Below are 22,093 nucleotides of genomic sequence, written 5' to 3'. Positions count from 1 at the left end.
TTTTTAAGAATTTTTACTTTATTTTTAATATTAATAATCTAAATAATCTAAAAACACTTACATTAAACAAAACATGTTTTTTTTCAAAATAAAAAATATTTTAAAATCAAAAGCTATTATGAACTAATATATATATATATATATATATATATATTGAATTCTTGATGAATTGACCGTGTTATCTAGTTATTTTCTCCTCTAGTTTTGTTTTACTCTGGCCTTGGTCGTGTCAACGTGGGAAGGAAAAAACAACTGTGATCCTCCCTGTTCAATTTTTCAAACCAGCACCGGAACATAAATAGTTTTAATTTAACTCTATGGAATGTGTTATAATAATATATAAGAGGGAACAAAAAAACATTTCCCCCCCTTTCTGTCATAAATGATTCGTATGAAAACTGAAAAAACAAAGAACAAGGAGCGGTAGTAATGTTCCGCATATATATTTTAAAAAATAATATAATTTTTTTTAAAAATAATCTAATAATTTAAATTTTTAAATTTAAATAGTTTTTTAATATGATATTAAAATTTAAATGACAAGACAATTATAAATTCAAATTTATATTTATTTATTTAATAAAAATTAAAAAAGTTATATAAAATTTTAAACCTAAATTTTTTTTATTTAAAAATATATATTAAAAAAATAATATATATTATATCTAGATATGATAAATTCCTGTCCTTTGCTCTGTCACTAATAAACTCTCCAATTCGTTGCTGGACATCCCACATAACCCCATGCCATTTGCCTTATGGAAAGCTAGGCTTGCCCAATATTTTATAACCTGGAACCTCAAGTTATCACTGAGAGCAAGAAAAGGCTACCTATCGTTATATTAACATAAAAAGATAAAGGAGGTAAGTCCCTTTCACTATTAGGTCAAGTTCTTCGATATCTTATATGTCTATTAGATTTACAGAGTATTTAATGAGTCATAGAAATTAATCTTAGTATGCATAAGCTGGTCCAAACACCTTACACAAATAAAAAAAACATAAAAATATATAATGTATCCAAAACTTTAATTTAATCCGTATAAATAATTCCTTACCCATATAAGCAAATTCAAAGAAGCCCATGTCCCAAATTTCACATGACGATGATGTGATAACAAGTTTGTAAACTCGCTTGAAAACATGGAATAATCATATTTTTTAAAAAATTATTTATTAAAAAATTATTTTTTATGTATTTTAAATTATTTTGATATATTAATATTAAAAAAATTATTTTAATATTAAAAATACTTTAAAAAATAACTATAATTATATACCTTCATTCATGCCCACTATCGGCCATCTAACAAAATAAAGGCCCTCTATGTACAGGAAAAAATAAATTATGAAACCTGGACTCTCTATAAATGGCAAAAGAGAAAGGAAGAAATAGAAACAAAGAAGAATCATTCAATCCCTTGTGCCTGTTTTCTTCTTCTTCAATCTCCATGCCTCCCTCTGCCCCCATCAACTTCCACACACAAGGATACAACAATCCCTTACTTCTCCTCTTTCCTTCAATTATAACAACATTCACTTTTTAGTGTTTTGAGATTTTTGCATCGCCCCAACAGCCTTAAAGCTCACAACTGTAATACACACACATATATACCCATATTGTAAGAAAATACAATCACGTATTTCTATGATTCAAATTAATCTCGTACAAATACATCATTCACTTTTCTTTCTCAGAGAGAATATAAAGGCTCAAACTTGCCTTCTGAATTTGATGGGCTGTCTCTCGACTTAAAAACCCACCTTCAAGATTTTTAGGGAGAGAAATATTGGTTTCTGTTTAGAGAGAGAGAGAGAGAGGGCTGTTTTATTTTATTTTATTTAATTATTATTACTGTTACTATTATGCGGAGATAATTTGATAGAGTGAGAAATGTTGGAAATGGAGAGAGATTCTGATTCAAAGTCGAGGGTTCAAAGCAGCAATTCTCCTTCTTCATCATCTAATAACAATAATGGGAATGTGCAGAGATCTAAAAGCTTTGCATTTAGAGCTCCGCAAGAGAATTTCACTATTCAGGATTTTGAGCTTGGCAAGATCTATGGCGTTGGATCTTATTCAAAGGTTTGGTATTTCTTTTTTGGTATTTCCTCGCGTGGGCTCTGTTGGTTTGCTTCTTTGTTATTGAAGATTGGTGGGCTGCGTTTGTTTGGTCATAATTACGATTAAAGTTTGTATCTCTTATTCATCGTTTCAATTTCTTTGATTTATAAGCCTATGCTTGTATTATCATTATCTGATTCCAGCTCGTAATCTAAAGCTTATATTTACGAGCAGCACATGTATACTTTTGAGTTGTATGGGTTTAATTTTTTGGTTCTGGTCCAGGGGAGACATTTCATTTGAAGGATGACAGATTCTGTGAAATTGAATTTCCTTTGTTTGATTCCCGGGGAAGTTGAATGAAGTAACTTACCCTTGATTCTGTCTTCACTATTGAGAAAACGAAAACCAAATACAAACGTACAATTTTAGCGCTAGGTTCCTTTTGGTGCTGATATCCTTTCTTTTCTCAGCGGTCAAATGGAAAATTAGAAGTTTCAGAGGTTCACTTCATTCCCTCTGGGAGCAGCAGTCTGCTGTTGTAGTCATAACTAGTGCCTCCTAGTTGGCAGGGTGGTTGGTTTAGCTTATGCTATAGGTGATTGAAGAGAGCTTCACAATGTTGTGACAGAGTAGTAGTATTGTTGAGGAGGAGATGGTGAAGCAATATCCTTCTTCATCCCTTTTTCTCCAGGACATAATCTTAAGCTATGGATATAGAGTAGGAAATCAAGCAATTGTGAATTGTTAACTTTGGACTTTTTCTGGTAGTAGTGTTAGGTATTTACTTTGTGACAATACAATGTTTATTTGCTGTCAGATACGTGTATTCATCATTGTTTCAATGAGTGTATGGGATGTGGAGAAGAGATACAGGGCATGGCAGCTTCTTAGTTACACCATATAATGAGCGAACACTCACCCTCTCTTAAATGCCATATTGTGAGAATTTTTGACAAATGTTCAATCAGAAAATGAATATTGTTGTGTTTATTATCCAACTCTTATATCCCAGGAGCCCATTTTTGCTTATAATTGTTGGCCTCTGAGCTTCTTGTGATGAATGCTGAGTATTGTACTAATGGACTTATCAGGTAGTGAGAGCAAAGAAGAAGGACACAGGAATTGTATATGCCTTGAAGATCATGGACAAAAAATTCATCACCAAAGAAAATAAAACAGCTTATGTGAAGCTAGAACGCATAGTGCTTGATCAATTGGATCATCCAGGAATCGTGCGTCTATTTTTTACTTTTCAGGATAATTATTCTCTGTGTAGGTATCTGGGTAGCAGCCTATCCAATTTTTTTTTCTGTTTTTGTTCTCTGTGTTTTATATATTTTCTTTTGCAACCACAGTGGCTATGATTAGTTTGCTTTAGTGGGTTTATCATATGACATCGATCTTTTTTGATTCTACTGTGCAGACATGGCACTTGAATCTTGTGAAGGAGGAGAACTTTTTGATCAAATAACCAGAGTGAGTACCTATTAAAAACTCCTTGCTATTAATTATTAATTTTGGAAAAGTAACTCCTATAATTTTTCGTGGCTGTTCCTAATACGAAACTTTTCAGAAATCATGAAAACCCAATAGTTTAACTTTATGAAGAATTCTCTTAAAATTCATCTTATATCATAAATTTCTTCTGCATTCTTGTATTATTTATGAACTTTAGACGATTCTGGATAAATATATAAATTAAGCTATGTCTTTAATCTTTTATATAGCTTTTATTAAAAAAAGTTGCATTTGAAACACTTTAGAGCAATTGCATAATGCCCTGCGCATTTCTGGATTCACATAATACTCAGCAGAATCTTCTGGACTTCAAACTTTTTACCCTGTAAGTATTTTATCATGTTAGCTACTCTGTCATTGTATACTATGCCATTTAATTGTATGTGCAGAAAGGCCGTCTATCAGAGGATGAAGCTCGCTTTTATGCTGCAGAAGTTGTGGATGCTCTTGAATACATACATAGTATGGGGTTAATTCATCGGGATATAAAGGTAATTTTTTAATTCATTGCTCTTCTTTTTACTTGGAAATCAAGAAAAGCTAAAGCTCTTCTAAATGGCAGCCAGAGAACTTGTTATTTACTGCAGATGGACACATTAAAATTGCTGATTTTGGAAGTGTAAAGCCCATGCAGGATAGTTGCATCACTGTCCTTCCGAATGCAGCTTCAGGTAATGCTAGAACTTATCATATACAACTGTTGATTGTGTTTTTTGAAGCTGCAGGTTAATTTTTTTTCTTTCGATCCTCTGCTCAGACGATAAAGCTTGCACATTTGTGGGAACAGCTGCATATGTCCCTCCAGAAGTCCTTAACTCTTCTCCTGCAACTTTCGGGTAAGTGACTCGTATAAATCAATTCATATTAATTTTATAATTGGAATAGGTTTTTGACAGTGTTTTTTCATGTTTGAGCTTATTTCCAGGTCTTTTTTTTTATATGTAATTTCTTGTGCATCGGGGATAACCTTTTTACTCATTTGACCACATTCAAACAGAAATGACCTGTGGGCACTTGGCTGCACTTTGTACCAGATGCTTTCAGGGACTTCTCCTTTCAAAGATGCAAGTGAATGGCTTATATTTCAAAGAATTATTGCTCGGGATTTAAGATTTCCAGATTATTTTTCAGAAGAAGCGAGAGATCTCATTGATCACTTATTAGTAAGCTACAAAGCTTTCATATGTTGAACTTTTATTTCTGTACTAGTTTGCTGTTTTTGAATGTTCCTGTGTTCTCCTTTGTCTTTTTTGTTCTATTCTTCTATATGTACATATAAAAATATCGCTACTTGGTCAATGGTAAGAGTTTACACTTGCCCTACAAAAATGTGCAGATTCAAGTTTTCAGTTCATACCACGACTGTAATTAAGTGTGGCCTTAAAATCTTTAAAATCACACAGTAACAATGACAAGGAAACCCATTTAGTACAACCAGCTATATCTTATATGGTTGGTTTCAGGATGATCTAGATGACTGGGAACAAGCTTAAAGATGTAGTGATGCACAATCTTTGTTGAGTGCATGCAGGGATCCAAGGGGGCCTGGGGCAAAGTTACCTTCCTTCCCCCTTAAAAGATTGTAATTTGGCCTTTTGCTTTCAAGAAGATTTTACCTTGGCTCCTCAAAGTGAAAAAGCTTTTAGTTGTTACCATCTACAATATCTATTTGTATGGGTTAACACTGAGTGCCTGGATGTTAACCTTGCTATACTTCCGCTTTCCAGTTTTGAGGCACATGACTAGTGACAAAGGACAGGTCATTTTATGGTGATTCACGTTGGCTGATCTCCCTTGGAATGAAAGTGAAATTTATAGAACCTTAACCTTGCTTGATAGGAAAAGCACACGTGCTTTCCTTTGGTTGTCTATTCTACCATCCTTAAGATTTGGGCCGGGAACATTATGAACATAATCTCTGAATTTGGATATTATTGTCAAGCTAACTTTTTCCCTTTGCCCCAAATATTACAAGTGATACAGATATTCTCTTATGAAGTTTGTGATTCAGGTCTTTGATCTTCAATGTTACAACCATGTAGGATATAGATCCCAGCAGAAGACCAGGTGCTGGACGCGGTGGTTATGCTGTGCTCAAGAATCATCCATTCTTTGAGGGAGTTGACTGGAAGAATTTAAGAGGAGAAACCCCTCCAAAACTTGTTTTGGAGCCAATGGTACGACAACACTGCTTTAAAATATTATGTGCTGAAGGATTTCAAATTTCCTTTGTCTTTTTGTCTTCATGCTAATAATATTTGGATTTTTTTTATCTCTTTTGTTATTCATGTACCAGGCACAATCCAGTGACAATGACCATGACCATGACCCTGGGTCTCCATTTAACCCTACACACATTGGTGACAGTTCGATGACACAAAATGATGGGAATGTTGGAGTCTCATCATCTGCTGAATCAACTTCACACATAACTAGACTTGCTTCAATTGACTCCTTTGATTCTAAATGGTATTGGCTTAACACCTTTTGCTTTATGCACATTATCTGCCTTTATATATGTCCCTTTTCTGCTTCTCTCAATAAGTCTGATTCTCTGCTTTGCAAAATTTCTCGGTGTAAACCTGTTGCAATATATTTTTTGAGATTCTTGCTGTTGCCTCACATGGGTATTGGGAGTTGAAGAATGTGAAGAGGATATGGTTCTGGTTGACCGCTATCCAATCAGTTAGAATTACTGTTTAATTTAAGTTCCTTGCATTCCTTGTCTTGTGCACCTACTCAGCTGCTTAGATTATGTAACCTCCAAGTTTGTGCTTGGAATTGTTTGAGGAAGATTGACCATCTTTTGAACTCACTGAGGACATGCCTTGAGATACTGGATTCAATTGAATTTTTTTTTTTTGTATTGACTGTAATGGTTTACATAAAAGTTGAGCACATTTTTCCAGTTTTACCTCAAGGAAGTTGACCATTTAACATTACTAAAAAGCTGGCGCAGCTTGCTTCTTGGAAGCAATCTAAACGAATAGTCCCAGGGCTGGAGAAGGTCTTTAGTCGGCATTATTAGGATGGCATGTGGTGGTTGTTTTCCCTCATTCTTCTCAAAGCTTCAAAAGAATGCCACTATGAAGTTATTTTAATGGAGAAATTTAAGTGTTGGCTTGTCTTTTTCCTCTCCTTTGTTTCCAGACTATTTGGAAGTATGTCTAACATGTAGGATATCCATGTTACCAGGCAACAGTTTTTGGATCCAGGGGAATCTGTTGTAATGATCTCGATGGTGAAGAAATTACAGAAACTGACGAGCAAGAAGGTGCAGCTTATCCTGACCAACAGGCCAAAGTTGATCTACGTGGACCCTTCAAAGTTAATGGTGAAGGGAAATATAATTTGGTCTGACAATACCGATGACCTGAGTGTCCAAGTTACAAGTCCTTCACATTTTAAGATCTGTACGGTATGCCTCTTTTGCCAATCATCTAACTGATGAAATCATTGGAGGCTTTTTCATTCTAAACTAGTGTCGTTTCCAATCTTGTGGGACACCTCATTGAACCTTGGACTCGTGAATTGTAGAAAATGCATAAATAATTTGATAGTAGGAGTTCAAAGACTTACGCTGCACTATGCTATATAGCCCTATGATCCTCTTCATTACACTTTGATTTTCTTCTTATTAAAAATTCCAGCTATAGAGGATTCTTCTCCAGTTTATATCTCTTCACTCTCTCCATCCCTCACCCTCTGCATTTTCCCTTCATTTTCCTGATTTAATCATGTGCTCTTTCAGCCGAAGAAGGTAAGGTCATTTGAAGATGTTAAGCAGAGAGCGTGGCAGTGGAAAAAGGCCATTGAGAGTCTTCAAAACCAGTGAAAATCTGTTTATGGACGTGCCGAACATTCTTTGATGCATTTGATACATAGAGGAACTTGGGGATTCCTGAAACAGTCGACAACCCCAACAATTATTTATTTTGTTGCAAGTTTGGCTTCTTCAAGGTGCAAAGCTGCCCCATCAAGCTCACTTTCCCTCCCGCTCCAAACTGACTTTGCAACGGGGCCTTTCTGTATGTTATGCTTTTAATGAAAGTCGTGTACAACGCAAGTCTTGATTGCTGGGTTTGTAGAGGAGGGCTAGGGTTCACTACTTATTTACTACATTTAAAGTTCCAAGCCATTAATGAAAAGTTATTTCCTTGAATGAAATATTTACAGGTGAAGATTTATCCCGCTTATTTTCTGTTACTGTTGCATAGATCCTGCTCTGTGCTGATAGAGTCATGGAAGCACGTCCAATTTTTTTTTTTTTTAAAATCTAAAAATACTTGAAATTAATGTAATTTGAGCAAATAAAACATTATTATAGGAAATAAAACATTATTAATGTATTTGATCGAAAATAAAAATACAAGTACAAGGATGCAATGTTATATTTTTCAAATAACTAGAATTAATTAATTATTTTGTTAAAACACACGGATTAAATAATTATTCGCTCTATATTTGAAAGAAGGTCAAGGTATGTCAAATGGTACCTAGATGATGAACAGAACAGGTCACTCTACACTACAGAGGCCAAGGCTGTTGGTAGAGTGACCAGTTTATGAATTAAGAATTAACACGTGCAGTCAATAGTTTAGGTACATGGTGGGACTGGATTTAATAACAGTGATTATTACATTGCCGGTAATTAGTTTAGTGCAGATGCATTGCAGCAAGAAATTTACAGAACATAGCTTTTAAAGAGCATAAGCCTTGTCTTGTTCTGTTTATGATTAAGTAACTGCCAGATAAGCATCGTCGGCAGCTCGAAATCACTTGTAGACTCCGATTTACTCTCAGGTGAAACAAGAAGTCAGATTATTTTCGTTGTTTTACATTAATTAACATTTTTTGCAGATAAAATATAGCAACAACAAGAAGATGGCATGCAGAACCATACATGAAGATGAGAATTTAAGCTCAAAAACATTTTATTATAGGATATTATGCTAATCCTTGTCTTCTCTGCCTGGTCCTGTCAAGAGATAGGACCCTGCTCTTGTCTATTTTTAAACGCTCCCACTTGGGCTGTCAACTTCATGTGAATTTAAGCTCTAAAACATTTAATAATAGGATATTATGCTAATTATTGTCTTCCCTGCCTCTCTGGTCCTGTCAAGAGATAGGACCCTAATCTTGTCTATTTTTAAAAGCTTCCACTTGGGCTGTCAACTTCATGTGAATTTACATTTCTTGCTTTTCTAAATAAATAAATAAATAAATAAATAAATCAATCAATATGGAACACCAGAAAATGAATCATGAGGCAAGAAATAAAAAAAAATATATCTACCAGATCGATGAGCGTTGACCGAGCATATATATAGGTCTTTTCATTCAAGCAAATAGCAATGAACTCACTCTGTACTCACTCAACCATGGCTGCACGGTGTTTTGTAGTGCTGGTTTTTGTTTCTTTTCTGGTCATGTCTGTGTCAGCCATACCATCAAAGAGGAGGAGAGGTTCTTTTAGCACAATCAAACAACTCAACCGCAAAGGGCCTTATATTGGTCTCATAACCGTGTATTCACCAGAAGAAGAGGCTTTTTTCAGAACTGGGGCGTTTAAGCCAGATGCTAAACACCCTTTTGTGGATCTTTCAGGCAGGTATTCTTTCTCAGGAATGGTTGCTAGATACTTTGATTACAGTTGATTGTAGTTTGTTCTGTTAAATGACAGTAATTATGATGTTGAAGGGCGAAGGTATCGAGTGGGAAAAATCAATGGGAAGAAAGTCGTTTTCGTGAGATGTGGGGTTGGAATTGTAAGCCAATATTATCTTTTCACCCCACTTGATGCATTGAGTTCTGTTTTTTGTGTACTCTTAGACTGAAGATTCATAGCTGTATTTCCCTTCACAAACTGATTTAAGTTTGCTTCTGACTCGATCAGACAAACGCTGCTGCGGTAACACAACAAATGCTGGATCTATTTGACGTAACTGGGATTGTTCATTTTGGAATTTCTGGCAATGTGAATGATTCTATGTCGATTGGGGATGTTACCATTCCCAAACAATTTGCTCACACTGGCCTTTGGAACTGGCTGGTACAAGTTCACAAATTTTGAAAACTTTCAATCTTTAATGTGTTGTTATTTCCGTTGTCCCTATCCAATTGCAGCTTACGCACACAGACCTTTGCTATTGATAGAACCCGAATGGAACAATGGACCCGGCCGATGTGGCTTACTTGGAGGTTGGAAGCTACAATGTACCCGAAGGTGATGGTGTGAATCTGCTGGGGCAGATTGGATACAGCACTGAGCAGCTCTTCTCTGTGTCAAGGGAGCCTAACACTGCTGTTTCATTGTGGTGGATGGAAGTAAGTCAGCAATGGCTTCAACTTGCTAGGAGCCTTGAGGTTAGACATTCAAAACCAGCCCCTCAGTTTTCACCATCTGCTAATTTTATTTTCTTGAAAGTCACAGTTAAGGAAATTTGCTTGCTGCCCTTTGATGCTTCTTTCACAATTTCCTACAGAAGCCTCTTCTGTAGTAGATTACACTTGCAATTTATATTTTAACATGAAATCCTCAGGGGATGGAACTGGAGAAGTGTGTTAATTCAAGCTTGTGCCTTAAAGAGAAGCCTAAGCTAGTTGTTGGGCTCAAGGGCGCGTCGTCCAACATCTTTTTGGACAATGCAGCTTACAGAGATTTCCTCTTTCAAACTTTTGAGGTTTCATCATCAGACATGGAAAGTTCTGCTGTAGTAATGGCAAGTTAACTTATCTGAATCCCCCTTCTGATAACCAGCACAGTTAAATGGACTAGTCCTTTTCTTTTCTTATTTCTTTTCACATTGCAATTAAGATCCAAAGCTTCTGAAGTAGCTAAGATTCGAACAATTAATTTCATGATCAACAAAGATCATACTGACGGAACTTGCTTTTTCAGACATGCTTGTCAAATGGCTTTCCTGTGATTGTCATCCGAGGGCTGTCAGATTTAGCTGGAGCAGAATCAGGAGACAATGCAATCCACACATTTGGTTCACTTGCAGCCCTCAATGCCGCTAAAGCTGTTCTTGAATTAATCAACAAGCTACCAGGATACAACTCTCCATTGCTGCATTACATGTAGTTTCTCATTAATGTGTCATCATACCATGAAATTAGAGTTTTAACAACTAGGAGACAAAGGAGACATCTTTAGGGGTTCTTCAGCAGATTTGAAGCAGCAGGAACAAACTTCATCTGGGACTCATTCTACAAGCCCAGATTTTTATATCAATCACTGATTCAAAAATGTCAGAAGTAATTTGCTTGCAACAATTGATTGAAAGAAAATTTAACAGTTGATGCACTAGCAGGACATTTTTCATGAAACCAAAAATAAATATCAGGTAAATAATTAGATCGATGGCCTATGCAATGCTGCTAGTTGAATTAAATATTTTTTGAAGGTAAAAAAAATTCAAATATTGCTAATGTTTTCCTAATAAAAAAATTAAATCATATAAAAATTCATGTAATATGATCTAATTAATTTATTTAAAAATTAATTTATAAAATTCAAGAACATATATATATATATTTTAAAATATTTCAATGATAACATAGCCAAACTCATAATTTATATCACAAGACTATAATTAAAATACGGACCAATGATTGGCCTTAATCATATCGGCAATTTACAGATTCAAAATCTTATTTGGATCATGTTGATAACTATGATTTGCCTTGTAAATATATCTTCGTTTTTTTTTTTTTTTTTTGTCAACTCTGTGTGAATCCTTTTTTTTTTTTTTTTTCTGTCAACTCTGTGTGAATCATTTTTTTTCTTTCTAAAAAGCTTAATTAATGCGATTAAACTGCAAACCAATTATTAGCCTGTTATATCGTAATTTACATATTCAAAATTTTATTCCAATCATGTCTGATAACTATAATTTGCCTTGTCATTTTTTTTTTCACTTTTTTTATCAGCTTTATATGAAGTTGTGAACCTCTCTTTTTCTAAAAAAATAATAATAATATGATTTAAATACTATCTTTATTTACAATATTGTTCTTATATTTTAGAAATACTTTTCAAAATTATATCTATATTTTTATTTTAAATTAATATTTTTTTAGTGTTTTTAGATAGTTTTGATGTGTTAATATTAAAAATAAATTTTAAAAAATAAAAAATATTTTAATATATTTTAAAATAAAATATACTATAAAAAACAACTATATATATATATATATATATATATATATATATATATATTTTGTGTGGTGATCAACGTTCTCTGAGTCCTTTCACTTCATGTAATTGAGCACCATTTCTTTATCTAACAGTTGTGGTCCCTTCATCCTCTTGGATGTATACAGATGGCAGACATCTAGTGAACATATGTTGGACAGAGGTACCACGCATGACCATAAAAATTGAAAGTGGTCATTAATTGGGTTTTTTTTGGATCATGAGTTTGATTGTTTTTAAAGTTATTAAAGATTTATATTATTATTAATTTTAGAATTTAGGAGACTAATTGAGTATACAAATTAGTTTAAATATTCATTTTAATAAAAATAAAAAAAGAGTTGAAAGTGTGAGGGTTGTCATGTGACTCGACCAATTCCTACGACTTGAGGTTTCCCATGCCATCAACCGAAATTTTTTCTATGGTATTCACGAGTGAATATAAGGTCGCCTCATTCATAGATAGTCCTGCTTTCCTGTGCTGATCAATTTGGTGTGATGCCATATATTTTATCTCAATCTATTTAGTTAATTAACATATATTATAATTTTACAGGAATCTCATTGATAATCTTGAATAAACAAAATATTATAATTTATATTTTTTTTTATTTCAAACCACAATTTAAAAGCTACTACAATGTAAAAATAAAATAAAAATCAACTATAGGGTTTTAGTGAAAACACCTATTCTTATAAATAAATTCATGTGAAACACCTGCAATGAACTAGCACGCATCTCATTGCTTAACAACTTAATTAAGCAGCCTATACATAGGCAATTCACATAAAAGCTAAACTCAACCATGGCAGCAAAACTTGTAACGATACCATATTTTGCATCGCTAGTCTTGACTTGTTTGTTGGTTGTATCTGTGTCTGCTATACCATCAAAGAAGATAAATTCTTTGAAACTAATAAAGCAAGTTAACAGTAAAGGGCCTTGTATTGATTGGTCTCCTCACTGTGTTTCCACCAGAGGAGAATGCCATTTTAGGGACTGGGGATTTCAAGCCTAGTCCTGAGCACCCTTTCGTGGACCTGTCAGGTATGTGGGTTCTTTTCTTATATAACTGCATTGTTGATGGATTGCATTTGTTCTGCAAGTTAGAATGATAATGTGGTACTGAAGGGCGAACATACCGAGTCGGAATAATCTACGGGAAGAAAGTCATCTATGTGAGATGTGGGATTGGAATGGTGAATCATTTTCTTTTATTCACTCCAACTGATGCATCAAGTTTGAAGTTATATGGCACGTCTCCAAAAGAAAAAAAGGAAAAAATCAGTAAAGTACAGGAGAGCTTGTTAGACTAGAAAATTCATAGCTGCAGAAGAAACATGGCAATGTTTGCTGAACACGTTGCCATCCTCGAGCTGATTTAAATGTGCTGTTGGTTCAATCAGGTCAATGCTGCTGCGGTGACACAAAAAATGCTGGATCTGTTTGATGTAGCCGGGATTGTCCATTTTGGGATTTCTGGCAATATCAACAATTCTATGGCCATTGGAGATGTTAGCATCCCCAAACAGTTTGCTAATACTGGCCTTTGGAATTGGCTTGTGTGAATTCATAAATATTCTTACGCTGTAGTTTTTACCTCTTTCAATCATATTTTCAACTTCACGTATACAGAATTTTGTGACTTGTAGAACCCAAAAGGGACTGTGGACCCTGATAATGTCGCTCAATTAGAGGTTGGAAAATATAATGTGCCTAAAGGAGATGGTGTGAATCTGTTAGGAAAACTCAGTTGCAGTACCGAGCAGTTATTTTCAGTGTCAAGGTAGCCTAATGATGCTACGACCCTGTTTTGGGCAGAAGTGAGTCCGCATTGGCTTAAGCTCGCTTCTAGTTTGGAGGTTAGACATACATGTCCCGTCTCTCAGATTTTTCCAATTTGCTAATATTTCTTTCCTCAAAGTTAAAGCTAGGATAAAATGCAGGCTACTCTTTGCTGTTTGATACACAATTTCCTACAAAAGCCTCTCTTGCAGATTAGTTTCAATGTATCGTTCAATCTTTTTCAGGGGATGGAACTGGAGAAGCGTGTTGATTCAAGCTTCTACCTTCGACAAAAGCCCAAGCTAGTTGTTGGGTTCAAGGGCTCAACCGCAGACATTTTCGTGGACAACGCACCTTACAGGGATTTCCTTTGTAAGGCTTTTGGGGTTTCATCAGCTGATATGGAGAGCTCTTCTGTACTGATAGCAAGTTTTTCTTCCCTTTGATCTTAATTACTTAATATGTTCTTTATTTTTCCTTTCGGTGTTGAATGTATCAAGTTTTGATTAGGTTGATAAGCATCAGCATAAACATATTCATTGGATTGAATTTGAACCTTGTTCAAATCCTGGCTATCTATTCTGAAATTACAAGATCCAACAGGTTGTTTCATTATCAACTGAAGAAACTAATACTATTGCTATTCCAGACTTGCTTGTCAGAGGGATGTCAGATTTAGCTGGAGGATAATCAGGAGAGAATGGAATGGACACATATGGTTCGTTTGCAGCTCTGAATACTGACAAGGCTGTTCTTAAATTTGTCAGCAAGCTACCGGGATATAATTCTCAATAGAGTTATGCTTTAAAGCATTGTTTCGCATTGATCAGTTGCAATAATATGAAATATGAGTGACAAGTTAAATAACTGTCTTTCTAAGAAGTTCTCCAGCACATCCTAGCTGATTTAGTGCAGCAGAGGAAACTTCCTTGGAAACATATCTGAAAAGGAAAGATTTTGATGTCAATCAGTGATGCAAAGCTGTAAGAACTCTAAAATATCATGTTCAAATAATTACAGCATTCTTGAGATAAACAGTTCGTGTTTTTTTTTTTCCCTATCTTATCAAGGCCTGAAATGGACAGCAGGGGCTAGACCTGATCTGATATATGTTGTCAATTTCTGTCACGGTTCATGAATGGACTTACTAAAATTTACATGAGAGCTACAAAAAGAATTCTAAGATATGTGCAACATAATTGAATACGTTAAAGTTCAGTCAACAACTCTTATTGAATTTTGTGATATAGATTGGGCAAAAAGTGAAAATGATATCAGGAGCATCTCTGGCTATGCATTCAGTTTTTGGGAGTGGAGCATTCTTTTGGGTCTCTATGAAATAGAACACGGTGACATTATCAACTACGAAAGCTGAGTATGTTTCAGCATTTGAAGCAACAGCTTAAGCTATTTGATTAAGATTTTTCTTGATGATTTTGGTGAAACGCAAGCTGAAGCAACACCTTTGTTCTGTAATAACATGTCATCAATTTTAATGGCCAAAAATTCTATTTTTCATCAAAGAACAAGACATATAAATAGAAAGTATCATTTTATAAGAGAGGCTCTACAAGAGGAAGTGATAAATATGCAATTCTGTTGAAGTGAAGCACAACTTGCAGACATCTTTACAAAAGTATTGTCTAAAGATAGATTCAAGCAACTAAGGCTGAAATTTAGAGTTAAATCAGTAAACAACTTAGGAGAGGCGGTTGAAAGCTAAGCTGTTACTTATTTTTGAAGTATTAGAAAAAAAACCCTGCAAGAAGAATGAAGAAATGGAAGAAATTCTATTAAAACAGGTAAAGAAGCAGTTAAAACAGTTATAACAGTTATAATTAGTTTTTTTTTGTTAAATTCTGTTAGAACTGTTTCTTATATATGTAAGAATCGTAGCCGATGAATGGTTGAGATGAATTAATTCCTAAAATCTAGAATTCTGTTATTTATTACATGTATATAAAAGCAAAGTTTTCTGCACTAATACTGCAATAAAAAACAAATACAAGAAATTTTTCTCATCCTCTCTGCAAAACTCTTCTATAAATTTTTCTTTAGAAACCTGAAAATCAAGCAATCCAGACATGTGGACCCTTAGCAGCTTGCAATGCTGCCCAAGCTGTTGTCAAATTTATCGGATAGCTGTCTTCATACTAATCTTATACAAGTTCTTCCACAGAGAACATATCTTATACCCATCAATAAAACCAACAATTAGTTTATTTTATTGCCAGTTGGCAGTGACTTGCGCGCGTGATATATTTGTCTATAGCAGCTTAAGTACAATCTTATGAATAAGTTGAAAGTCGCAAAGGTAATCCATCTTTTGGATCTCAAGACACACAATCATAATTCCAGATTAGTTGAAGATAGTATCATGCATACACATCAAACTTCTCTAAAAAAGAACGTGCTGGCAGCCAATCCTAGGTGAGATCAACTGTATGCAGAACACGTACAAAAAGAATAAAGGGTCTATTAGCATCAGTGAGAGCTGCCAAGGAATCAAAAGTTCAATACGGATTGAAGTACTACTCAGTAAAACGAGGAATGCTCATGGGATCAAACAAAACTGTGCGAGCACGGTTGGAGAGTCCATACAACATTGATTGATCACTCCTCCAGCTTTAATTTCATTAGAGGAAATCTGACAAAATCTGCCAACTGAGCAAAAACAAAGAGAGATTGAAATTCTCTTCGATGGAAGAAAATTAAGTAAAAGAGGATCCATTTAACATGAGAATTTACTCAGCATACTAAAGCAAGTAATACTAAGAATATCCATCTAAATCTCTCTTATCAAACATTAACCATGAGAGATACACAGAGAGCCAACAAAACAGACTTGACTTGACAGGACAGTTGTTGATGATACATGGCACTTGCAGACTCTTTTGTTACTGGAGATATGATACCAACACTCTACAGCCAATATTTCATCTCTTCTTTGGAATCCATTTCCTCATCATCCCCATAACTACTTTGAGAGCTCGAGCCCGGTAAAAGCCTCTGCCTCATCTTCTCTGCTAGCATGACCATAATAACTCTTTAGCCTTGTTACACCTCAGAACATAAAGCCGCAGCCAAAACTAGAGCGATGAAACAACAACAGCTTAACTCAACATAACTATTGCAGGCCAGACATGCAATCAAATATTCACTTTTCACACAATCTAACCAGTGCAACAGTCTATGCGCATAAAATTTCATGTCAAGTTACCTCAAATGCTATTGTTAAATAGAACAAAAATCTCCAGAAGCTATAAACTTTCTAAAAAAAAAAAGATAAAAGAAATTACCATAAGAGCATTCAAGTCTTGAGAAAGCCTCTTGCAAGCTCTTATTAATCCCTTTCCAAATTGAACCATCCACATAAAGAAGAATCTAACATCTATTTTTGGGAATTACCTCACCTTGTCCTTGTCTTGAGTCTCTAATTTGTTATTGCTAGTCTAGTTGCTTTTAATTAATCCTGAATATATGATTGTTCTCCAATCAATTTATAACAAGGATCTTTTTCATTTTGATAGGTAAAGAACAGCTAATTACTAATCAGAATTCTTGTAAACGTTTTTTTTCCCCATATAATGTCACAATCCTGAAATGATTTAATAGCTTAATGTTAATCGTTATGAAAGTAGGAATCGGTGATTGAAATTTTTCGTTAAATACTTTTTTGCTTTTATGAGAGGGGGCACAGCATGAAGACTTTAAAGGCCTTACAAATACGGGCTTGGAGTTACTTAATAACAAGAGCCCACTTAAAGTTTAAAACTGGCCCATTAAGCCCAATTTTGAATTGGAGTGAAATCCCCGACCGCGTCAGCTTAACAATCACGCGTGATTTCCTTACCGTTATACTAGATACACGAAATATCTTGACTTCCCACTGAAATCTCCCAACTCTCCCCTTCCCTCTCCCCTTCCGTTTTCCTTTGTTTTGTTTTATGGCATTTTGCCCTGGGTTAGGACATTCCGGTCCAAGATTACGGGCTGGCGCGCGGCCTCTAGTCGAACAATACCAGCGACAATACACTACAAAACCTTCCCCCCTCTCTCTCTTAACGCCTGCCGAACGGTACCAAACGATCTCCTTAGTATTCTCTCTGTTTTTGTTCTATTAAAGATTAGGGTTTTGATGTTGTGGACTTGTGTTGAAATTATCAGCAATTCAATTTGCAAGATTTTGGGTCTTCGGCACCCGAACTGAAAGCAGAAAGAAAAACCGAAAAAGTGCTCTTTTTGCAATAATTTCAATGAAAGAAATCAATCGAGAAGATGTAACGAAACGAGGTGCTATGCCAGAGTGGATTAATTAAGGCACCTTTTGGCACTGAACTTGTAAGCAAGCTGATTTCCTTAGCAGTTGGATTGTCCAGAAAGTTCGTAACATTATGAATGACGAATGACGGGGTTACAAGTATATATAGAATTGAATCAATTATCAATATGCTAGTTAACTTTATCCTTAATTATGAAAAAAATAAATAATAATTATATAATTATCTAAACTAGGTAATATACAAAGTGTCGCATCCGACATCGCGCTGGCCTTAAAAATTATAATGGAATGGAAAGAACAGATTTCTGGCATCTTATTCTTTAATGGTGAATGATCTTTGTTTTATTACTCTCCCCCCATGTCAATTGCCAATCCTTGATCAATGGGAAATTAATCGAGGCTGATGATACTATAAATAATTTGTGCATATCCATGAAGAGAATCTCCAGATCACATTCACATAATGGTTGCCACTAATTAATAACATGGTAATGACTTCCATTTCTTCCATATCACCAAAACTCTACCAAACCAAATTTATCTCCCTGGTAGTGCGTTGAACAAGTATTCTCTCACATTCAATCTGCTATTGGAGAGGAACATTCGAGAGCACCTTCCGCCAGCCTTTGTTGAAGAATGTCCCCATAATAAATAATGAATTATACACCTGATCTATTTGTGAATTCCAAATGCACAAGTGCTTGGAAGTTGCGATTCATTCACATTACTTGATAGTCAGAAATTGACGATAGCCCACGCATTTCTATTTTGGTCGAGGATATGATGGATAGGTAGCGATTATTGAAAGCAAGCGTGCTATGCAATTGGACAATTTTGGATGGTGAGCTAGCGGGTGTTTGTGGCCTGAGATTTTCGGGATATTCTGGAGAGTAGAATATGGCGTTGAGATGTACATTGGAAGCTAGATACGTATGATACTTCAACAATTTATTCACATTAATTTATGGCTTATTTTTTAGGAAAACATGTGAAGCCGGCTGCTAATTTTGATAGCAAAACACTACTAGAAAATTGGCAAACGAACACACCAACAAAATATTTTTTCAGTAAATTATAGTGAATTTTTTTGAATATACCTTCGTATTATTCATCAGTAAACACCGATAAAAATATTTTATTAATATATTCTAAAAAAATTATAGTGGAAAAATAAAATAGATAAAAAGTACAATGATATGTCATTTACACTGATAAAAATACCAACAAACTTTTAAATACTAATATATACATTGACAAATTAAGACCATCGATATATTCTAGAAAATATTGTAGTTTTTCACCTCTCAATTGTACAATTAATTATGTTCCATACATACATGATCACCGACAAAAAATAGGCATTGATATTTTTTCAAGAGCTAATATAGTGTTCACTTCTGAGTTGCACTATTATTACTGTTCATTGGATACAAGATAATTGACAGACTTAAAAGTTATTGGTGATAGTTGACGGGTTTTTAAAAATTTTAAATTAAATTGAAAATTTTAATTTAATATTATAGACATAAACATTGACAAAAAAATTAAAATATTAATTTTTAATTTTCTGATGGTAAAGACATTGTTAATGCTTGGTGTGTTAAAATATTTGATTAAATTGAAATTTTCAGTTAAACTTTATAGACAAATACACTAACAAAAAAACTAAAAATATTAATATTTAATTGGTTGTCAGAAACATCATTGATAAAAAAATATCCAAATTAAATGCATGTTTCTCTTCTTATCTCTTCCTCAACAACTTCTTCTTTCCTCATCTTGTCTCAAATCTTCATCTTTCTTTCTTTTTCTCTCTCCTCCATGTATTCTCTTCCCTTCTTTTCTCCTCCACATGTAGGTATGTCTTCTCCTCTCTTCTCTCTCTCTTCTTCTCATGTTATTTAACATAATTTTTAATTTTTCTCTCTTCTCAGGCTTGGGGAAACTCATAATGATACTAATGTAAGATCATTCTTTTTTTTTTTGTTTCTTTGTGTTTTTTTTGTGTTTGCATTTTTCTGTTCTATTCATGAACGTTGTTGGATTTTTTTTTAATTTTTCTGTTTTAATTGATTGTGTGAATGTTGTTGGTATTTTTAAAATTTAAAATTTTATTTTTCTATTCTTTAATGATTGTATAAATGGAGACGAGATTACATATGAGTGATATATATGCTTCATCTTATTCGCCCTACGGTCTCAGCGAAGACCCGCCTTCTCCTCTTCCTTCGACACCTCTATTCTATATTAATTGTATTTGAACTTATGAATATTTAAATTTATAACAAATATTTTACTTTTATATTAATTTAATTTATTTTCTATTTGTGTTTAATATTTTTTTAAATTATTATTAATGGAGTTACCGACAATTTAAGTCCGTTGGTATATTCAAAGAATTGAAAAAGAATTACTACAAATACCACTGCTACTGTTTACTGACCGAAAAAATAACAGAAGGTTTATTTGATGGTTATATCCAAATTCAATAAAGGAAATACTGACAAGTCAAAAAACTCATCGATTAAATGATACGGATTTTTTGTCAGTGATTTATTATATTTATTGATGGAAATCCTAATAGAATGAAGCTAGTAATTTTTTTTTGCATGCTTTGTCCGTCAATTAATTGTTAGTAAAATTATTATTGATAGACTCAACGACATATCACAAATTACCGAGGAGAATTTTTTCTGATGAATGATTTTTTCTATGAGCGGGTTAAAAAAATTCATGCCGGGAGACTGTGAGTATAAATATCAATAGAAAAATGCGTCAATAAATTTAAAAATTCTATAATGAGTTAGTGCTCTCATCATTAACATGTTTTATTCAAGAAAAAATATGGAAGAAAAACAAGAGAGGATATGTTTGAAAGCACAACCACTCTATGGAAGAAAAAAAAATGTTCTAGAACTCTTACATGGACTTGTTAAAGCATGCCATTGAAGGATGCGATGATCTGTGCATATGGAACTGAAATTCTATCTGTGCAAGAGTAGAAGACTATCAACCACGCAGATGGCCTAACATTCTGCTAGCAGTGATGCTTTCATACACCGGAACAGACAATCGAACGCGGTTTTTAAGCACAGATCTATTTATTTATATTCAATGACGGAAAGTGTAACCGAAATAAGAAAATATTGACTGAACAACCCAGTTTGTTGTGGAAGTTTAGCCCATTGTTAGCATACACGCAGAGTAGAAAGATATCTGTGTACATAAATCACTACCGTTAGCGGATAAACTTACGCGTAAGGAGACAATCGTTAGCACAAATCACCGCAGGACAGCTACCAGTACATGGGAAAATTAATACGTGTACTCAAAAGTGGAGCTCAAATTAATATGAACAGAATGATAAAGAGTGGGAAATGCATGCTATTAGTCCCATTGCCGAAGTCAAATATTACAAGATACGGCTAAGTAAATAAAAGCAAAAGGTGGGGATAAAGCTTGTATTCTGTTGCTTATAGACAGAAACAGACAGTCCTTTGCGATCGTGATCGGAAATATAATTGGGGTTATTTTTTAAAATATTTTTTATTTATAAAAATATATTAAAAAAATTATTTTTTTTAAATCAGTAAATTAAAATAATTTAAAAATATATTAATTTAAAATAAAAAAAACTTCAAATTATTTTAAAACACATTGCGAAACACTCGTAAAGACCAACACCCCACCACCGACGCCCACCACTGAAACAGAAACCCAAAGCACACGTTCCTTTCTACAACAGTCAAGATCACCAAGTGAGAGGTACTAGGAATTTAAGACACATTTCAAAAACCGTGTCTCGTTACCTTTACAATTAATGCCGTACTTTTCAAAAACCTTGTCTTGTCACCTTTACAATGCCTATATATACGGTTACCACTTCAAGCATTTCCAGTCAACAAAGCATACTGGTTTCTCATATAGCGAGTGGCACGCATAAACATACAGATACATTGAGCGGCGAGAGTATAATCTGGAAATGGCAAGCCCAAGAGTGTTAGGGACTGCTTTCCTGGTCTTGCTTATTTTAGACCTCACCTTTGCTGCTAGGACACTGCAGTCAATCAGTGGAGGTGGAGGTGGAGGGCAGGGAGGAGGTGGTGGTGGTGGTTCTGGATCAGGACTCGGGTCAGGTTATGGTTCTGGGTCTGGATATGGGAGCGGTGAAGGATATGGTGCTGGTGGTCATGGAGGAGGTGGAGGCAGAGGCGGAGGCGGGGGCGGGGGCGGTGGCAG

General features: G+C 34.5%; 3 protein-coding genes and 1 pseudogene across 6 annotated transcripts in view; all 4 read left to right on the top strand.

Moving 5' to 3' along the window:
• Nucleotides 1-1,367: 1,367 nt before the first annotated feature.
• LOC105130666 (3-phosphoinositide-dependent protein kinase 2-like) lies at nucleotides 1,368-7,777 on the top strand. The gene is made up of 11 exons (XM_011033268.1): nucleotides 1,368-2,086; nucleotides 3,160-3,340; nucleotides 3,492-3,544; nucleotides 3,976-4,077; nucleotides 4,149-4,257; nucleotides 4,344-4,422; nucleotides 4,584-4,749; nucleotides 5,629-5,763; nucleotides 5,883-6,055; nucleotides 6,782-7,004; nucleotides 7,338-7,777. The coding sequence occupies exons 1-11, from the start codon at nucleotides 1,895-1,897 to the stop codon at nucleotides 7,419-7,421; spliced, it is 1,497 nt and encodes a 498-aa protein (XP_011031570.1). The 5' UTR covers nucleotides 1,368-1,894; the 3' UTR covers nucleotides 7,422-7,777.
• Nucleotides 7,778-8,835: 1,058 nt separating this feature from the next.
• On the top strand, nucleotides 8,836-10,898 carry LOC105130664 (bark storage protein A-like). 4 transcript variants are annotated; one of them, XM_011033265.1, is made up of 6 exons: nucleotides 8,836-9,193; nucleotides 9,287-9,354; nucleotides 9,483-9,638; nucleotides 9,743-9,952; nucleotides 10,129-10,308; nucleotides 10,488-10,898. In XM_011033265.1, the coding sequence occupies exons 1-6, from the start codon at nucleotides 8,941-8,943 to the stop codon at nucleotides 10,671-10,673; spliced, it is 1,053 nt and encodes a 350-aa protein (XP_011031567.1). In that variant the 5' UTR covers nucleotides 8,836-8,940; the 3' UTR covers nucleotides 10,674-10,898. The 4 variants fall into 4 exon arrangements, with proteins under 4 accessions (XP_011031567.1, XP_011031566.1, XP_011031568.1 ...); XM_011033264.1 differs by having other exon boundaries at nucleotides 8,836-9,197; nucleotides 9,270-9,354; XM_011033266.1 differs by having other exon boundaries at nucleotides 8,836-9,197; nucleotides 9,270-9,354; nucleotides 10,129-10,350; nucleotides 10,488-10,570.
• Nucleotides 10,899-12,569: 1,671 nt separating this feature from the next.
• LOC105130663 (bark storage protein A-like) lies at nucleotides 12,570-14,051 on the top strand (annotated as a pseudogene).
• Nucleotides 14,052-21,738: 7,687 nt separating this feature from the next.
• LOC105130819 (glycine-rich cell wall structural protein 2-like) overlaps nucleotides 21,739-22,093 on the top strand; it is a 1,484-nt gene continuing 1,129 nt past the window's right edge. The window contains exon 1 of the mRNA XM_011033502.1: nucleotides 21,739-22,089. Within this exon, the coding sequence (XP_011031804.1) occupies nucleotides 21,837-22,089 (253 nt within the window). The 5' untranslated portion in view covers nucleotides 21,739-21,836. The remainder of the gene's footprint in view (nucleotides 22,090-22,093) is intronic.

Source organism: Populus euphratica, unplaced genomic scaffold (genome assembly GCF_000495115.2).
Source record: "Populus euphratica unplaced genomic scaffold, PopEup_1.0 scaffold29.1, whole genome shotgun sequence".
Taxonomy (NCBI): Eukaryota; Viridiplantae; Streptophyta; class Magnoliopsida; order Malpighiales; family Salicaceae; genus Populus; species Populus euphratica.
Note: the sequence above shows the minus strand (reverse complement) of the source record. Positions and strands in the feature narration are given on the sequence as shown.

Coding starts and splice junctions, on each gene's coding strand:
- LOC105130666 (XM_011033268.1), top strand. CDS start 1,895: ATGTTGGAAATGGAGAGAGATTCTGATTCAAAGTCGAGGGTTCAAAGC. Junction 4,078..4,148: donor TAATTCATCGGGATATAAAG/GTAATTTTTTAA, acceptor TCTAAATGGCAG/CCAGAGAACTTGTTATTTAC. Junction 4,423..4,583: donor TCTTCTCCTGCAACTTTCGG/GTAAGTGACTCG, acceptor ACATTCAAACAG/AAATGACCTGTGGGCACTTG.
- LOC105130664 (XM_011033264.1), top strand. CDS start 8,941: ATGAACTCACTCTGTACTCACTCAACCATGGCTGCACGGTGTTTTGTA. Junction 9,355..9,482: donor TGAGATGTGGGGTTGGAATT/GTAAGCCAATAT, acceptor TGACTCGATCAG/ACAAACGCTGCTGCGGTAAC. Junction 9,639..9,742: donor CTGGCCTTTGGAACTGGCTG/GTACAAGTTCAC, acceptor TGCTATTGATAG/AACCCGAATGGAACAATGGA.